Below are 18,209 nucleotides of genomic sequence, written 5' to 3'. Positions count from 1 at the left end.
TTTAACTACTGTGACTTAAAAAATATCTTAAAATTAAATAAAACCACTTTTCCTAAAGTAGAACACAGTCTCCTTTTCAATTAATGATATATGCATTCTTTATAACTTCTTGCATGCATCATTCTTTATTCTTTCATGGAGACATATTTAAATGAATTAAATATAATTAATATTAATATTATATTAATATTAAAGCTATTAACGAGAAGTGAATGCTTTTCTTTTTCTTTTGTTGCTTGATCAATATTAAAGGAATAGTTCACCCAAAAATGAAAATTCTGTGATCATTTACTCTCCCTCAAGTTGGTCCAAATCTGTATGACTTACTTTCTTCTGCTGAACACAAAAGAAGATATTTTGAAGAAAGTCGGTTACCAAATGTCTGATGGACCCCATTGACTTCCATAGTAGAAAAAAAAAAAAAACTATTGAAGTCAATGGGGACCAGCAACTGTTTAATTACCAACCTTCTTTAAAATATCTTCTTGGGTGAACTATCCCTTTAAGGACACAGACCGCATTTAGGTTTATTACCCACTGTCACTTTAAGACATCGGATCATTTCCAATGACATGCGGATCCAGAATTGCACTGATGCACATCCGATACAATCACAACTGTTTAAGACATAACCGACATATTTTACGTGAATACTCTCCAAAACGGACATTTAGACATAATGTTGTGTGTATTTGTCCATTCAAACACGAAACAGAGCTCAATTCAGAACTTGCACGCTGTATAGGTGTCTATGGCTGCACGCTTCGGGTCGGGTGTGTGCGTGCGCACAGAAAGATGAGACATGATACATGCAGCGCGTTCAGAACAAATGTGCGCATCTACTATCAGTTCTGAATGGATCGCTTCCCAAATCGTCACTATCTAACATTTTGTCTAGTTTTTATTCGTTGACGAAAATGTCAATAGATTTTCGTCATAATTTTTGTCATTCAAAAACTAGTTTTTATAATTTTCTTTATCGTCTCGGTTTCGTCTGTGAAAAATAACGAAATTAACACTGTAATGCAGTGGAATGAGATAGCCTTGCCAAAATCCTTCACATTGAACTAACATTGTAGGCTAACAACACAATTTGCTTATCTTACGTTAGCTGAGTAGCCGACAAACTTACTTTCCATTATAACGTTAATGTTAAACATGTTCACTAACTTGAATTCATCCGCGGGAAAGCTGCAGCCAGGGGCTTTTTAAAGACGCTGCCGTTATCTTGACTGTGATTGGCCAAATGACTTGCGTGATGACAATAAACCAAAAAAAAAAAAAAAACTCTTCGGATCTACACGATTCACGTGGATGACATTTTCCCATTCAAAACGGCGATTTTCGCCGAAAAACGACTAGTTTGCAGGTATGTTAATTGAAAATAATAGTTTCAATTGGGGTCACCATTTTGGTGATCAGTGTTTGCTTTAGTTGGGCTAATGACCCTTGACATTTTAATTTAACGAATTACACTATACTTGTTACAAAGCATGCCAAGCACAATTATGATCATGTGATGGTGGTTTTCTTTAACAGCCAATAAGTGAAGTGAGGCACAAATCTCCTTCCTGATTGCTAGTGGGTTACCGTAATTAAACAAAATCTCATATATTACTGTCAAATGTAATAATCAGCGTATGAATCTAAGCAATGGTGACATGCTGCAGTGCATGCTGGGAGCCCTATTATAAGACTCATCCATGGCTCCCAGCATGCACTGCAGCATGTCATTGCTGAGATTCATCCGCTGACTTTTGATGTCTGTGTGTCCAAATGACATTTATAAAAAAAATTAACAGTATTATTCTTCAGATTGTCATAACACTACTGTTTATCAAGATGTGCAGTCACATGAACACTTAATCAATAAACAAAAATATCACCAATTTAGTCAAAGCGTTTACACTGGATAAAATCAGTGAAAACACTACATAATCTTTATTATCAACAAGTAACCAACATCAAATGATCACACTTCCTCTGTCTTCTGTTACTGTGTTTGGCAAAAATAAAACAGCAAGAGAAAAACTAATATTAAATCAATTCAAACTGACTAACAAAAGCAAACACTAATCACAAAACTGATGGCATCAAACTAAACTTATTTTCAATAAAATATAAACATCTAAACCTAATTAATTCTAAAAAATAAAATAAAACAAATACAGTCCACCTATAATTCTCAATAATAACTTCTGTAGACAAATAAAGTCAGTCTGGTTAGTAATAAGTGAAGCTGGTAATGCTGTTTGTGGAGTTGTTTAATCCTCCTCTGCTGAGATCTTCACAGATTTAAAGGGATACTTCAACGATTTTTCATATTAAACTATGTTATTCCCTTAACTAAGACGAGTTGATACATACCTCTCTCGTCTCAGTGCGTGCACTCAATCGCTCTGGCGCGCGGCGACACTTTGATAGCACTTAGCTTAGCCCAAGTCATTAATTAGGGACCAAACAGAGATGAAGCTAGAAGCGATTTTCCCTATTTAAATACAGTTACACGACCAAGAATGGTGACACAAAATAAAACGTGGCACTTTTCTAAGCGGGTAAAAAGGATAACTATAATGTATGACGGAATAGCACTTGAGAGCACTTCGACTCGGCGCAGTAATATCATCACTCCTGAAAAATCCTCTCCCCGTCTCCCTCTCACTTCTCTCATAGAACCAACGTGACTTTTTACTGACCCAAGTCGAAGTGCTTGGTTGTGTAACTACTCGTATATCTTCTATAATTCATTCAGTTTGAGTTCTGTTTCAGTCATTCAAGTTTTGGTAATATTTGAGTGCTGTGAACTCAATTTTATTTAGTACATATTACTGTTAGGTTTTACTGTGTACTGGACCGGTTTTCCTCCTTTGACACCACCAGGTCCACCCATTCGGACTGGGGCATTTCAGGTAAAGTTCTTCGGTGGCTTCAGTTTTACATCACAGGCAGGTCTTTCAAGGTGTCATAGAGAACAGAGGTGTCGGAGTCACATTAGCCATTTACACAACCTCACTGGGCACAATCATAAAGGTACATGCCTTCTTCTGCCACTGCTATGCTGATGATACACAGCTCTATCTGTCATTTCAACCTGATGCTCCAACTGTCTCACCTCGTATCTCTGCTTGCCTTTCAGACATATCGCCTAGTATGAAGGAGCTTCATCTCTTAAAACTTGCGAATATGGAGCTCCTTATAATTCCTGCCCTCCCGTCAGAAGACCACAACAACACTGTGCAATTGGGGTCTACAACACTAACCTCAACCAGGACATCAAGAAACTTGGGTGTTAGTGTTCAGGTAGTGACCAACTGAGTTTTTCTTGTAGGTTTGTGCTTCACAACATCGGGAAGATCGAACTAAAAGAAATCTAAAAGAAAAAAAAACCTGTTCTGGTGTCGGTTCCTCCTGCGGTGTGTGACTCAAACATCAGACCTGCATCAGTGAAAACCCCCATACTGTCCTTTCCACCTCCTGCCGTACAGCCGGTGTCATGCTTCTCTATGAAGTCCCAGATCTGAAGGTGCAAAAAGACACCAGTTACATGCAGTTTAATCAGAGCTGATTGTGCCATGACGTCTGAAGAAGGTCCTTCACCTGAGTCTGAGTGAGTCTGTTCTTGTTAAGGACATGCACAGCCTTGTCAACCACCACCAGCCCAACTCTAGCTCCAGTATCTCCAGTTATCTGCAGCTTGACCTCATCTCCTGTTTCATAGGTATTCCTCTTGTCCTTCACCTGAAGCTTGAGCTGTTAAAACGAGAGACACTGAATCAGATCTAGTTGATTAGCATTTGATTGACATCAACTATTTCTTGTGATGGTTGACCCACCGTTCCCATGCACGTGTCCTTCACGTCGACCCAGACTGAATCAGACACCACCTCAGTCGAGCCCACATGATAATAAGCCACAAAGCGGAAGGACGGCACCATGTCTCTGGTTACAGTTAGAGGCAGCGTCACTAGAGATTGTCCTTTCCTCTTGAACCTGTCTGCTTTAACAATCTGACCTTTACTTAAGATCTGAAAATGATACAGACAAGTTAAAAAGACTTAAAGTCCCCCTATGGTGAAAATCCAGCTTTTAATGTTGTTTATTTGTCTATGTGGTGTTTTTAATATTGTCGCTGTCGGGTGGAATCCTCGCATCTCCAAAACCATTATTTTTCAGGAAACAAAAAAAAAGGCTTTTTTTTTTGTTATTAAACATTGTATTTTTAAAGTTGGTAATATACCTTATATTGCTATCATATACTGTTGTATACCAACATTAACACAACATTTCACAAAATCATGTTTAATCGGAGACACGAGATTTATGACTTGGGAGCAGGAATAGGTTACGCTGTCATTGATTAGAATGGTATAGACACAGACGTCGCTGCTGCCAGCAGTGTTCTTCAAAGTCTGCGGTCATGTTGAGCCTTTTGACAAGAGATAAGGCTATAAGAGCTATTCAAATCTTATGATTGTGGTTACATACATCTTCCTAAACTCCATTTTAAAGGTTTAAGAGCTATAAGTGATGCAAAACAAAAAATGAGCTGACTAGGCTGTCTAAAATAGGCGGAAATTTGCCTAATCTGCATGCAAACTTATCTTCGTGGCTCACGGGCTTCTTTCTGCACCGAAGCATTACAGCTATCGATTTTTAACAAAACAGGCCTACTCAAATGTATCTAACCTAACTATTTTCACTCGTTATTGTCTAAAAAACAGACATTAATATTAATAATATTATTAATAGGCTTACTTGACGCCAGTAACTTAGAGTATTGGAGTATTTCACATGCACAGTGCCAACTTCGAGTCAGTAAAAAAAAAAAATTATAATAATAATTTAATGGTGATATCCAAAACATTTAATTCAATTCAAGTAAAGTTGTTATATTCAGTGGCGTAACTTTGTTTTGAAAAGTGGGTGGGACGGTTTTTTTTTTAAAAAAACGGGTCGGGTGGTTATGAATGCTAAATCATAAATCGATGTATGTACAATAACATTACGATGTCGAGCAATCGATTGAAATGGTGCATGGGTTTAATTTGTCGTGTAATGAGGTTTGATATATGTTGGTTTGGGTAAATCCATTGAAAAATCTGTATATCGAAATGGTCCAGTGGTAGAGCTTTTGCCAAGCGTGTCAGAGGTTGTGGGTTCTAATCCGCACTTGTATAGGTTTTTTTTTTTTCTCATTAAAACCGATTATGTTTATCAGTGGTTGTATATCAGGCAAGCATACGTTTGTATGCATTTTGTTTTGTAATTTCACCGGAACAAATAAGAGTCTCCACAACGGATTGAAGCACGAGTCCGAGTGAAGACACATTATCCGTGCCTGTATCTGATCGCAGCGGCAACGAGCACTTTGATCACTTGATTTCAAAAACAACACATTTCAGTGCTAGATCGCCTCTTACAAACGAACTAAATGAATGCTCTGCTAGTTAACTGGAGATGTTTTATTTATTTGTATTGGTACATTCGTGCCGCGAGATGTTTCAAAAGTGGTGGGGACAATATCGACCTTAGCAAAAAGTGGTGGGGACATGTCCCACCCGTCCCACCCGCAAATTACGCCTATGGTTATATTACATGTTAAAACTTAAAACCACTTTTGGCCAGAGTAAAATTAGTGAATGCTGATGCTGATAATTATTTCAACTGATTACCTTTGTGTCTGGCTTTCTTTGCAATAAATTATGTTTTAAAACACACTGTTGCAAAGATCACACACTCACATTAAAGCCAAGAGTCAAACTGTCCAACTAAATGAAACACTGATCACCATAATCACTGAAACCAAATATTTTCAATAAAACATCAACATCTAAACCTCTGTTAATTGTCAAAAAGACCTTCTGCTGAGATCTTGAGAGATTTATTGTATTTTATTTGCAGTTGATTTCAGGCTGTGTGGCTTTAAGTAAGTTGTAATTGTTGTGTTTCATTTTCTGAGAGTGCAAACATGATGTTAAACCAACATCACATTGTAACATTGATTCAACGCCATTACCATTGATTTATGGATTAAATCTTAGAAAAAATCTACATTAATTGAGGGAGCAAAAGTGATGTTGAGTCGAAAATGTACACATTAACATTGATTTAACATTGTTTTGATGGTTTCTGTCTATCTGGGACCCTAATTAAACACACCTGAACCAGCTAATCAATGTGTTCAGGATTACTAGAAAGCTACAGACAGGATAGTTTATCAGGGTTGGAGCTAAACTCTGCAGGACAGTGGCCCTCCAGGACACCATTTGCCCATCCCTGCTGTAGAGTTACATTCAAGCATGAAGAATTTTTTTTTCACAGGAAAAAACTTTTAAATATGTTATTTTGGTGATCAAAGGTGAGTTTTAAGAGATATAATTATTGACTACAGGGGGAATTTAAGCACTTTGTATGGTTTCAAACACAAGCTGTGGTAGAAATCAAATATTAATGTCACGGGGCGACCGGAGCCGGAACCTAGTGCACGGGAGTTGTTGTTACGGGGGAGCACTTCCGGTGCAACACTAGTCCGGTTCCGTTTTTCCCCGTGTGTTATGGCTGATCAGGGCAATCGCTGACAGGTGTGAGAGGAGGAGAGCTGGGGCGGCAATTGAGATGCGGTTCCCAAACGGATTAAAAAGGGAGACACGGAGAGAGGAGGGCACGAGGAGATGTGAGGCACGCAGCACGTGAGCGGACGCGGCCGCGAGAGAAAGAGAGAGAGAGAAATCTTCGGCTGGATTGCGGGCGGAAGCCTTGATTGCACCGTGAGTCTGTTGAATTGCAGTTTTATTGTGGAAATGAGCACGAGTGGAACATTGCAGTGTGTGGTGGATATGCGAGTGTGGGAATTGTTTCTGCTGTTCACTCGCAGTCACAGCTGTTCATTAACCTCTTCTCTGCCTGAATCTGCTGTATTGGTGAAACACCACTTTAACCTCCTCTCTGCCTAAACCTGCTGCATTGGTGAAAATGCCATTAACCTCTTCTCTGCCTGAACCTGCTGCATTGATGAAACACCACTTTAACCTCCTCTCTGCCTAAACCTGCTGCATTGGTGAAAATGCCATTAACCTCTTCTCTGCCTGAACCTGCTGCATTGGTGAAACACCACTTTAACCTCCTCTCTGCCTAAACCTGCTGCATTGGTGAAAATGCCATTAACCTCTTCTCTGCCTGAACCTGCTGCATTGGTGAAACACCACTTTAACCTCCTCTCTGCCTAAACCTGCTGCATTGGTGAAATGCCATTAACCTCTTCTCTGCCTGAACCTGCTGCATTGATGAAACACCACTTTAACCTCCTCTCTGCCTAAACCTGCTGCAGTGGTGAAATACTATTAACCTCTTCTCTGCCTGAGCCCTGTGAGTGTACAGCTACGCTGGAGAAATACCATTAACCTCTTCCCTGCCTGGGCCTGATGCTGAGATACGCGAAGAGCTCGCTGAAGAAGAGAACGTGGAAGCTGTGAATTATGTTCATTCCTCTCTCTGTCCGAAGGTGCTGAGATACGCGAAGAGAACGCTGAAGAGACATTTTAAGATTGTTTTTATTATTTAATAAAGAGCATATTTATTTTGAATTCTGTGTATGCCATTCCCTTCGTGTCCACGGCCAGCTCCTCAGGGGCGGCACGCAAGCGAGGGGTGGGCGGCCCGCTGGCGCTCCACCCCGACCTGTGACATTAACATAATAAATTATTACATTTGTGCTGCAGCCAAATATGAAATAACTATAATATTTACCATGTATGTGTAATCTTGATCTTTGACTTGTCCAGTGTACAGATTGACTTTCATTTGATCACCGATCTGAAGCTCTGCAGCATCAATGCCGATGTGCAGGTAGTTGTTGGAGTCTCCTTTGGGAATGTAGGGCAGAGCCGTCATCGTCTTCACTGCCTGCTGTTCATCTGTTAATTGTGGATCTTTGGTTTTTGCCTGAAAAAAATAAATGTATTGTTCTCTGATGTGCTTTGTAGAATATGCTCCATTGCTTCTTCAACATTTGTTTACTGATATATGTTAAATAATGTTAATTTTCCACTAATTCACCAGTGAAAGTGACTGAACATTAGTTGAGTTTGTAGATCTTACAGTGATCTGCAGTGTAGAAGATCCTCCTTGAGAGTTGACGGTAACCTTTGCAATGCCATTGGCTCTTGTTTGACCTCTGACCCCTCCAGGACTGACCTCCACTTCCACATTCTCAGCAGGAGTCTGGTCAGGATTTGTAACGTAAACCTTTTAAAGAACCCAGAGCAAAAGTTAATGAAATTATTCCATAGTTTCTACAACCATTAAGGTTCTTAACTTTATAGTTAACACATTTTACTGTAAATTAGAGGGTGATTTCCGTGATGAGATTTAATTAGCAGTACAAGCCTTGATGTTGAGTGTCATAAATTTGAGAAATGCTCAACTTCATGCAAATGACAGATAAAAAATTGCACAGCAGCCAATTGCTAAAAAGTTCAGGTGAGATCTGTCATGAGTGTTTCTAGATTTAGTGCATGAAACACATTGCTTACATAATATTACAATATGTAATTCAGATGTCAAATGCAGTCTGAATCATTTCATTGTATAGTATTGGATGTTTTTATATTAACACCCTACAGACACACCCCAAAGTGAAGGAACTAGCATTCTTGCTGCAGTGGACATGTACTATAATGGCCATTGACACAGAATGTGTTTTTGCACTCCACCTTGCTGGTTTTTAATTCTTTGTCTATGTAAACATGCCCCAGATGGATGACTGTTGCACCACATCTCACTGGATAAATTCCACGTTTTCAGAAAACACCTCTCAAGACTCTGCCTTCTTTTCTATTCATTACCCACATAGCAACATTGTGACGGTCGAGATCCAGCCCACATCTGGCCCACATGCTGCGTGGAATGACGGCCCTTGGGTGGCTTTAATGGTAGCAGCCAAAAAAAGACAAAATATATAATAAGAGTTAAGAGCCCAACTAATGGAAACACTATTCACTATTATGGTGACTTCAAATGAAACACATTAGAGTTAAACCTCTGTTAATTCTCAATTAAACTTCTGTAGACGTCTGCCAGAAATAAAGTCAGTCTGGTTAGTAATAAGTGAAGCTGGTAATGCTGTTTGTGGAGTTGTTTAATCCTCCTCTGCTGAGATCTTCACAGATTTAATGTCTTCTTTTCTCTTCAGTTGATTTCATCTAAGACTGTGTCTGAAGTCAGTTGTAGTTCTTGTGTTTCTGCTCATCTCTTTTTCTGTTCTCTTCTTTCCTTCAGTGATTCTGCTTGTTAACAGGCTTATTAAGGCTGAGATGACTCCATATTTAATATACACAGATTTTGTCCAGTTCTGGTTTATTTCTTTGCTCTCGGCTGACATGTGGCATTGCTATGGCCTGCTTGTGGCCCAGATCTGGCAAACAGGAGCAGTCCGCCCAAGTGCCGTCATTCAACACTGCATGTGGGCCAGATCATCTTTCCACGGGTGCCAGATGTGGGCCGGATCTCAGCCGTCAAAATGTTGCCATGTGGGATAGCACTGCTCTGTTGACAAATTGTACAGGTGGTGAAGCTAAACAGCACAGCATTTAAAGCTAATTTCCAATTATTAATATCACAGTATTTAATAGTATTTATTTATTTATTTTGGTACTGATGTGTGAATTTTATCTTAACAGTCTCTTAATCTTAAATGGTATCTTAAAAGCCATTGCTTGATGAACAGCAGATAGGGTGTATTTTGTCAAGTTGAATGTGTAAAATCAGCTATAGTTTTATACAGAGATATCGAAGGGCATCCCAGGTTTGAAGAATTGTGGTGTTCTTTTGAAGTGGATGGTGTACGGTGACGTCACAATCTGAATGCCTCTCCTTTCTGCTTCCACCATTTCACTGCCTTAATAAACACACACACACACACACACGATTAGCCTCATATACAATCACACACAGGCATGTAAACATACAGATGTACAGTATCTGTTGAATCTTACCACTTTCTGTTAAAAGACTGGCTGAAACATAGATTGATTGTCCAACCAGCTGCTTAATGTTTGGAAAGGTCTTAGTGATCATCTCGCGGCTCAGTTCTGCTGTACCTTCTCCTTTCATTATCTATTCATATGATGAATACAACAACCATCTTCAAGATGCAGTAAAATTTTAATTTAACTTCTAGGTGAGAAGAAATGAGATTTATCCCAACTAGATGTTTAATGTCTCCCACCTGAACTCTTTGAAGAGAAGCAGCAATACTTGTTTTCTTCTCACCGTCCATCACACCAAACATCACAAACGCATGTCCTTCCACCTTCTGTCCAAACAGGTACCTATAAAAGCACAGGCAATTTCTGCTGTAAAAACTGAACGTGACGACAACTGTGCTTGATCCACATCCACTTTCATGACATATTAAAAAAGCAGCTTGAACATTTTCTGTTCCACTGAGGAAGGAAAGGAGACATTTTGCCATTTACCTTTGATCTGACCAAAAAAATTACTTAGCTGGTGTAACCCAATTATGTCAGATTGATTCAGTCATAAAACCAGTTAATTTAAATGTTACCGCGTTATTCACGTTTTAGGATAAGTTCTGGTTGCTCATTGTACATTATTTAGTAGTATCAAGCATTGCATTAGATTCTGCAGGTAGCTTGTCAAGCTTGCAACAGTTGATGCTCAGCTGATCCATGTTTCCTATAGGAATACGACGCCTGTCACAGAATTCCTATTAAGCTGCTTTTCAGTTATCCTTCACAGCAAAATCCCCAGTGTTAAATTAACACTCTCAGTGTTTATATGAGTCCACACTCAGAGTGTTATAAGTAACACTGAAGCAGTGTTAAAGTTAATGAGATAATTAAGTGATTAATTTAGTGATGATTGATCATTATTGAAGACACCTGATGTTAACAAGCAGAATCACTGAAGCAGAAAATAAATTTTAAACCATTTTACCATTTACCATAACAATTTTACCATTATGGTGATCGGTGTTTAGTTTAGTTGGACTCTTGACCCTTACTTTTTTAACTTTAGATTGTGTTTGTCTGCTGTAACTTAGTTACAACAGCCATATGAACAAAGAGAAAAGGTGATCTGATGTTGCTGGTTGTGTCACGAACTGCTCGGGAGACCAGAAAGTTTAGATCCAAATGCAGCTTTAATCAGAAGGGGACAATCCAGACACGAAAGCAAATGAACAGGCAACAGGTCAAAGTCCAGGTAGACAGTCCAAACAAACAAACACACAAGGCTGGGGAAAAGGCAAACGGGTATTCCAGATGCAGAGAGTCCAAGAAACCGAAATACATGAATGTGAAAACCAGGCTTATAAGGGGTGAGCTAAACAAGGTAATGACAAACAGGTGAATGTGATCAGTGAAGATGAGTCCGAGCAGTGAGTATGGGAAATGTAGTTGTGAGGGATAATGACAATCTGAAATGAAGTGCCCTCTGGTGGTTCTCGAGGGCACTCCAGCTGATGACCGTTACAGGTTGTGTTCTAACATAATCATTAGTTGGCCTGAACTCATTGAGAGCATACTTTCTGAGTTAAGTTTACCTTATGGACTACAGAGGTGGAAAGTCCAGGGGTCAGAAAGTAAAAGTCCTGCCATATGTTTATTCCACCCATGAACTCACACAGCAAAAACTCCAGTGTTAAATGAACTCTCCTGAGAGTGTTTTTGGCTCCAGACTCAAGAGTGTTAAAGTTAATGAGATAATTAAGTGATTGATTGAGTGATGATTGAGCATTATTGAAGACACCTGATGTTAACAAGTAGAATCACCAAAGGAGAAAATCTCATTCTTTAAGTTACCATTATGGTGATCCATGTTTGCTTTAGTTGGGCTCTTGACACTTAAACTGATAATGTTGATTTTTGTTTGGCTGTTGTATCTGAGTTGTAACTCTCAGCTGAACAAAGAGAAAAGTTGATCAGGTGATGTTGGTTATGTTTTGACATAATCATAATTTGACCTGAATCATATAACTCATTTAGATAGTTAGGTTTACCTTGTTGATTACAGCAGCCTGTGATTTTACAGTATACTATATTCAGCATTATCAATATAATCAATAAAATTTCTTAAAGTTGTTCTGATCAAAAGACTTTGAAGAAGTGTTTTATTTGGACACACAGATATCAAGAATCAGCCTGTGAATTTCAACAATGGTGACAATGATAAAGCATGTTGCAGTGCATTCTGGGTGCTGCCAATCAAAACTCATTCATGGTTCCGATCATGCATTGCGGTGTGAATAAATTATGATCTGAATTGTCTTAGTAATTTCCTTTTCCTAATTGAATTTTCTTTTTCTTTTTTTCACCATTGTTGAGATTCATACACTGAAACCTGATGTCTGTGTGTGCCTTAAAGAATTTTTTATTTTTTTTTTTAAATCAGAAATCATTTAAATTGTATTGAAAAATCTGCATCTTATTCTGTAGAATCAATGTGATGTTGTAATGACCAATATACATTTAAGTCAGAGATTAGGCTCTAAATGAGATCATTGATTCAGGTCAAATGATGATTATGTTAAAATATAACCAACACCACCTGTTCATCTTTTCTCTTTGTTCATCTGAGAGTTATAACTCAAATACAACAGCCAAACAAAATCTAAAGTTAAACTTTTAAAGGTCAACGGCCCAACTAAATCAAACACTGATCTCCATAATGGTGACCAAAATTGTGATTTTTCTCCTTCAGTGATTCTGCTTGTTAACATCAGGTGTCTTCAATAATGATCAATCGTCACTCAATCAATCACTTAATTAGCTCATTAACTTTAACACTCTTGTGTCTGGAGCCAAATAAACTCCCAGGAGAGTTCATTTAAAGGTCCCATGACATGCTATTTTTTGTAGGCTTTAATATAGGCCTTAGTGGCCCCTAGTACTGTATCTGAAATCTCTTTTCAAAAATTCAGCCTCGGTGCAGAATTATAGCCACTACAAGCCAGTCCCAGAATGAGCTTCCTTCCAACAGGCCGTTTCGGTGTCTGTAGCTTTAAATACTAATGAGGAGGAGAAAGGCGGAGCAAGGTGGAGGGTGGGTGTGGCCTTGACCATCTTGCGAAACGGTACCGGTCCGTGCATGTTAACGTTGGATATAGCAATGGCACGAGGACACGCAGTCGTTCAAGCATTTCAGTTTGACCCAGAATCTGATCCGGATGGAGAAGCAACAACTCAGCAGTTCCAGCAGGACATTTACGAATGGTTAGTTTAAAATATTATGTCTGGATACGGTACTTTATTCGGATGGTTTACAGTTATTATCATGTAGCTAACGCTAACCTACTGTTGCCTTTTCACGGGAGATCTGTAACGTCTGTAATTCATCTTATTACAATTACATCATCAAGCTCTGCGATCTTGAAATGCAGATATGGCGCGCGCCATTTAACCAACAGGAAAACGGTTATCCAAATAACAAAGAAGTGTACAACACTCGCGTTACAGTGTGTGTATTCACACACATAAACTGCATGGCTGCATAGCTAATGTGACAGCCACATTCTACATGTAACAGTCTAGGCAAACATAAACAGTAAAGCAACACACTTATATCATTAGTTGACTTACTGTTCCGAGGTGTGTAGCTGAGCCAAAGAGAGTGATCCAGACTTTAGTTTCAGACGTTCAGCAAGCCCAGCTCTGTATTAACCCTTCGGTGTTCATTTGTACATCCAATTATTGAGCAATTGTTATGCTTCGCTCGCTCAAAAGCCATGATATCTCTCGTGGACAAACTAAAATCGCGCACGCGCGTTCCTACTTCCTTCCTAGCTCATTTTCTCATGGGCGGAAATATTCTCTGGGCGGGCAAAGCAGAGACAGGGGAGGTAACATTCCTCCTTATAACGTCACAAGGAGGAGATTCAAGATCAGCGCGATTGAGCTTCCATTTTCTCAAAGGCAGAGAAAGATAGCAAAAGCTCGATTTACACCGATTGAAATTTCTAGAAACTTGGGGACCATATACAGGCTAGGGGAACTCATATTAATGTTAAAAAACCTCAGAAAGTGAAAATTTCATGTCATGGGACCTTTAACACTGGAGTTTTAGCTGATTTCACTAATTAGTTCTCTCTCCTGCTGTATTAGCAAATCCAGGTGATTGGAACAAAATACTGAGGAGGACTTTTACTTTCTGAACCTGGACTTTACACCTCTGATGGACTATAGCAGCACTGTCCTTGTAGAACATGCCATGTTTAGCCTTTTCAATGATCTCCAAATGATCAAATCAATTACAAAAAAACAAAACAAAAAAAAAACCTTCTTGTAAAGTATTTTATGTAGGCACACACAGACATCAAGATTTAGCATATGAATCTAAACAATGGTGACAAACAGATCAACTCTGAACATAAGCTCATTAATTATTTATGCAACAATGCATGATGGGAGCCATGAATGAGTTTTGATTGGTGGCACCCAGAATGCACTGCAACATGCTTTATAATTGTCACCATTGTTGAGAGTCACAGGCTGATTCTTGATGTCTGTGTCTACAAAAACACAAAATACGTTTTTAATAAAATAAAGAAATTATTTGGATTACATTGCAAAAGTTAAAAATATTATACTGTTATAAGGAAAGTGATGCTATAATTAATAAAGTAAATCTAACTCAGAAATTTGGCTTTAAATGAGTTCAGTGATTCTGGTTAAATGATTGTGAAATAATGATTTATTTAAAACAACCAACACCATCAGATCACCATTTCTCTTTGTTCATCTGGCTGTTGTAACTCAGATATAGTAGCCAAACAAAATCTAAAGTTAATGACCTAAGGGTCAAGAGCCCAACTAAAACAAACACTGATCACCATAATGGTAACATACCAATTACGGTTTTCTCCGTCAGTGATTCTGCTTGTTAACATCAGGTGTCTTCAATAATGCTCAATCATCACTCAATGTTACTCATATAAACACTGAGAGTGTTAATTTAACACTGGGGATTTTGCTGTGTTCAGCTGCTTTCATTGTGCTGCTCAAGAGCTAATTACCCTCAACATTCTCCAGCTCTTGTCCACAGTCAAAATGTAGCTTCTGACATTCCCTAATGTCCCACATGGCAACATTTTGACATCCCAGATCCGGCCCACATCTGGCACACGTTGAAAGATGATCTGTTTGACTGTTTTGACATCAAAGATGCCACATGTCAGCCAAGAGCAAAGAAAAAAAACAGAACTGGACCTTATCTGAGCCACAAAATCTGTGTATATTAAATATGGAGTCATCTCAGCCTTAATAAGCCTGTTAACAAGCAGAATCACTGAAGGAAAGAAGAGAACAGAAAAAGAGACGAGCAGAAACACGATGGGCCCTATTTTAATGATTTGAAATGCAAATATAAAAGGCGAAACGCAAGTAACTTTGTGAGCGGATCTTGGGCGCTGTTGCTATTATACCGGCGGGATAAATTACTCTTGCGCCCGACACAAATCTAAAAGGGGTTGGTCTGAAGTAGCTTCATTATTCATAAGTGTGGTTTGGGCGTAACGTGAAATAAACCAATCAGAGCATCATCTCACATTCCCTTTAAGAGCAGGCGCACTTGTTCCATGGCGGATTGCTATTATAACAGCGGATGTGCCAGGCGCACTCCAGCAGCGGTTCACAGCCGAGGAGACCGACGTTCTCAAGCCCAATATTGACAATAAATGTTAAATTTAAAATAAATACAATGAAACAAACAGTTTGTGAATTTTTAGGTAATTTACTACACATTGTCATAGGCCTATACATACAGTGGATTATTAAGGCTAAGTTTTACTAAACACTCTTGCTAAATGAGGTAAGCACACTTACTTTCTCATTTCAGATTAGGGGTGGGAATCTCTAGGCACGATTACGATTCAGAGGGTAACGATTATCGATTATTAACGATTTTTTTTTTTTTACTTGGTACTTTTAAAGCAAAGTATTTATGATGACCCATAACGAACTTACTTCCATCTTCCTATATTAATTTTATTAATAAAACAAATGGAAGTGATTTGAACATTGCAAAGAACCAACAGGAAAATAAATGTGTGCCTGTACTAGCAGCGTACTTGTTGTAAATTAACACAAACTTCAGCATATTCTGAATCTCTAGCATTTAATAATAGACTTCTAACCAACATCCTCTTGTTATTTCCAGTGAGCAATATAATCCTTCAGTCAAAAAAACATTTTGCTGTAGCAAAATCACAAACAGTTTTTGTTCAAAAATATAGAATTATGTACCAGCAACTCTCATATAATGCTTGTGGACTTGCACATATTCTGAATTATTAGTAACATACAAAGCCTCTCTTATTCACAACTAAATAATAAAGAGTTATGACTTTAAAGGTTTGCTGTATACCACAATCAAAAACAGCTTATACACAAAAAGTGAATGAACATCTGCAGAGAGCACAGTCAAAATGTAACTTTTTGTGATTGCACATATTGCAGGGCAGTACAACGTACTTATAACAGATCGGTATATCGATGTGAAAACTAAATAGGCTTCTGAAAGCAGCTTTCATACAAAAAATACTAAATAGGTAACAATGAAATTGACAATTTTCCATACGCTAGCTTTTAACGAAGAGGGTGCCGTTCGAATTCGGCGCTCAGCCATCATGCGTCTGTTAAGTGCGCGAGTCTGTTATGTGCGCGGCACAGACTGCACGCCCGCTAGAGTTCTGCCTTTTGCGTTCTGTCTATATTACGTTATTAGAAAAAAATATATATATATTTTTTAGAGAATCGATTTTTTGACATTTGTGAATCGATTCAGAATCGTCCACGTCCGCATCGCGATGCATCTAAGAATCGATTTTTTTTCTCCCACCCCTATTTCAGATGTGTATGTTCTTCTCAGTAATGATTTGTTATACAGCGATTCAGACACTGACGGGCAGACCAATTGCTATAACCATTCATTATAATGAATCGGCTCAAAGGAGTCATTAGGTCGCGAATCGGACTTTAGCAGACGTGTTGTGTGGGAATCCTGGCTGTTAGGACATCACGAAAGATTTGTCAACATACACAGATAACCCCCACTTCAAACCCACTTCCCCACTTTTTTTTTTTTTTTTTGCGTTTATCTAAAGTTATGTCAGCTGCATGTGCGGAATGCTTGTCACAAGTTGTAAGAGAAGATAAGGCAACTTTTTTTGACTTGCAATTCACACCCAGCGCTAATTCAGCAAAAATATTCTCCGAATGCACCACGTGAAACATGGATTGGGTCTTCCGACCTTTAGGATCAGTTGATTTTGATGCGAGGGAGAGAGCAAAGACAGAACTGAAGTGCCCGCGCGGGTGTGGGGCGCTGTGATCGTTCTCTCCATCACTCCGTCAGTAGCCTGCTTCACTCACAAAACCCAATTACAGATCAAATAAGGCTTTGGCGGGACAAAAAATCATTTTGGTGGCCGCCAAAAATTTTTCAATGTAGGAAAAACCCTGCATTAAATCTGTGAAGATCTCATCAGAGGAGGATTAAACAACTCCACAAACAGCATTACCAGCTTCACTTATTACTAACCAGACTGACTTTATTTCTGGCAGACGTCTACAGAAGTTTTATTGAGAATTAACAGAGGTTTAACTCTAATGTGTTTCATTTGAAATCACCATAACAGTGATTAGTGTTTCCATTAGTTGGGCTCTTAACTCTTATTATATCTTTTGTCTTTTTTGGCCGCTGTGACAGTGTGTTTGTCAAACACATTTGCAGCAGCAAAGAAAGCTAAAGTGAAATGAGATCAGGTGATGATGGTTACCTGTTGATGGCTTTATAATGATTATTCATATAATCATCATGAAATATACTGATCCACTGATGTTTTTGAATCTAACAATTATGTTGTTCCATTAATAAATTCATATTACAAACTCTGTTACTGCAAAATGAGATCCAGCAATATTATAACAATCGAACAATATAACAGTCTATTTCATGATGATTATAAAACCATCAACAGGTAACCATCATCACCTGATCTCATTTCACTTTAGCTTATTTTGCTGCTGCAAATGTGTTTGACAAACTCATACAGTCACAGCGGCCAAAAAATACAAAACATACAATAATTATATGGCCAGATCTGGGCGAAACAATGTTGCTATGTGGGATATTGATGTGTTACATATATCATTAATGTTGCTTCTATACCACCAATTCAAACTTTATGCTAA

At 38.6% G+C, this 18,209-nt stretch overlaps 1 protein-coding gene across 2 annotated transcripts in view; it reads right to left on the bottom strand.

The window, feature by feature from the left end:
- LOC308688218 (complement C3-like) overlaps nucleotides 1–18,209 on the bottom strand; it is a 133,917-nt gene that overhangs the window by 103,023 nt on the left and 12,685 nt on the right. For both annotated transcript variants that reach the window (XM_081361143.1, XM_081361144.1), the window contains exons 8-15: nucleotides 10,226–10,328; nucleotides 9,993–10,113; nucleotides 9,780–9,895; nucleotides 8,098–8,244; nucleotides 7,747–7,941; nucleotides 3,834–4,025; nucleotides 3,598–3,750; nucleotides 3,388–3,517 (exon numbers count right to left, since the gene is read on the bottom strand). In XM_081361143.1, the coding sequence (XP_081217269.1) occupies nucleotides 3,388–3,517; nucleotides 3,598–3,750; nucleotides 3,834–4,025; nucleotides 7,747–7,941; nucleotides 8,098–8,244; nucleotides 9,780–9,895; nucleotides 9,993–10,113; nucleotides 10,226–10,328 (1,157 nt within the window). The remainder of the gene's footprint in view (nucleotides 1–3,387; nucleotides 3,518–3,597; nucleotides 3,751–3,833; nucleotides 4,026–7,746; nucleotides 7,942–8,097; nucleotides 8,245–9,779; nucleotides 9,896–9,992; nucleotides 10,114–10,225; nucleotides 10,329–18,209) is intronic.

This window comes from Scardinius erythrophthalmus, assembly GCF_964197995.2.
Source record: "Scardinius erythrophthalmus genome assembly, chromosome: 3".
NCBI classification, from domain to species: domain Eukaryota; kingdom Metazoa; phylum Chordata; class Actinopteri; order Cypriniformes; family Leuciscidae; genus Scardinius; species Scardinius erythrophthalmus.
This window is presented reverse-complemented; position numbering and strand designations above follow the sequence as displayed.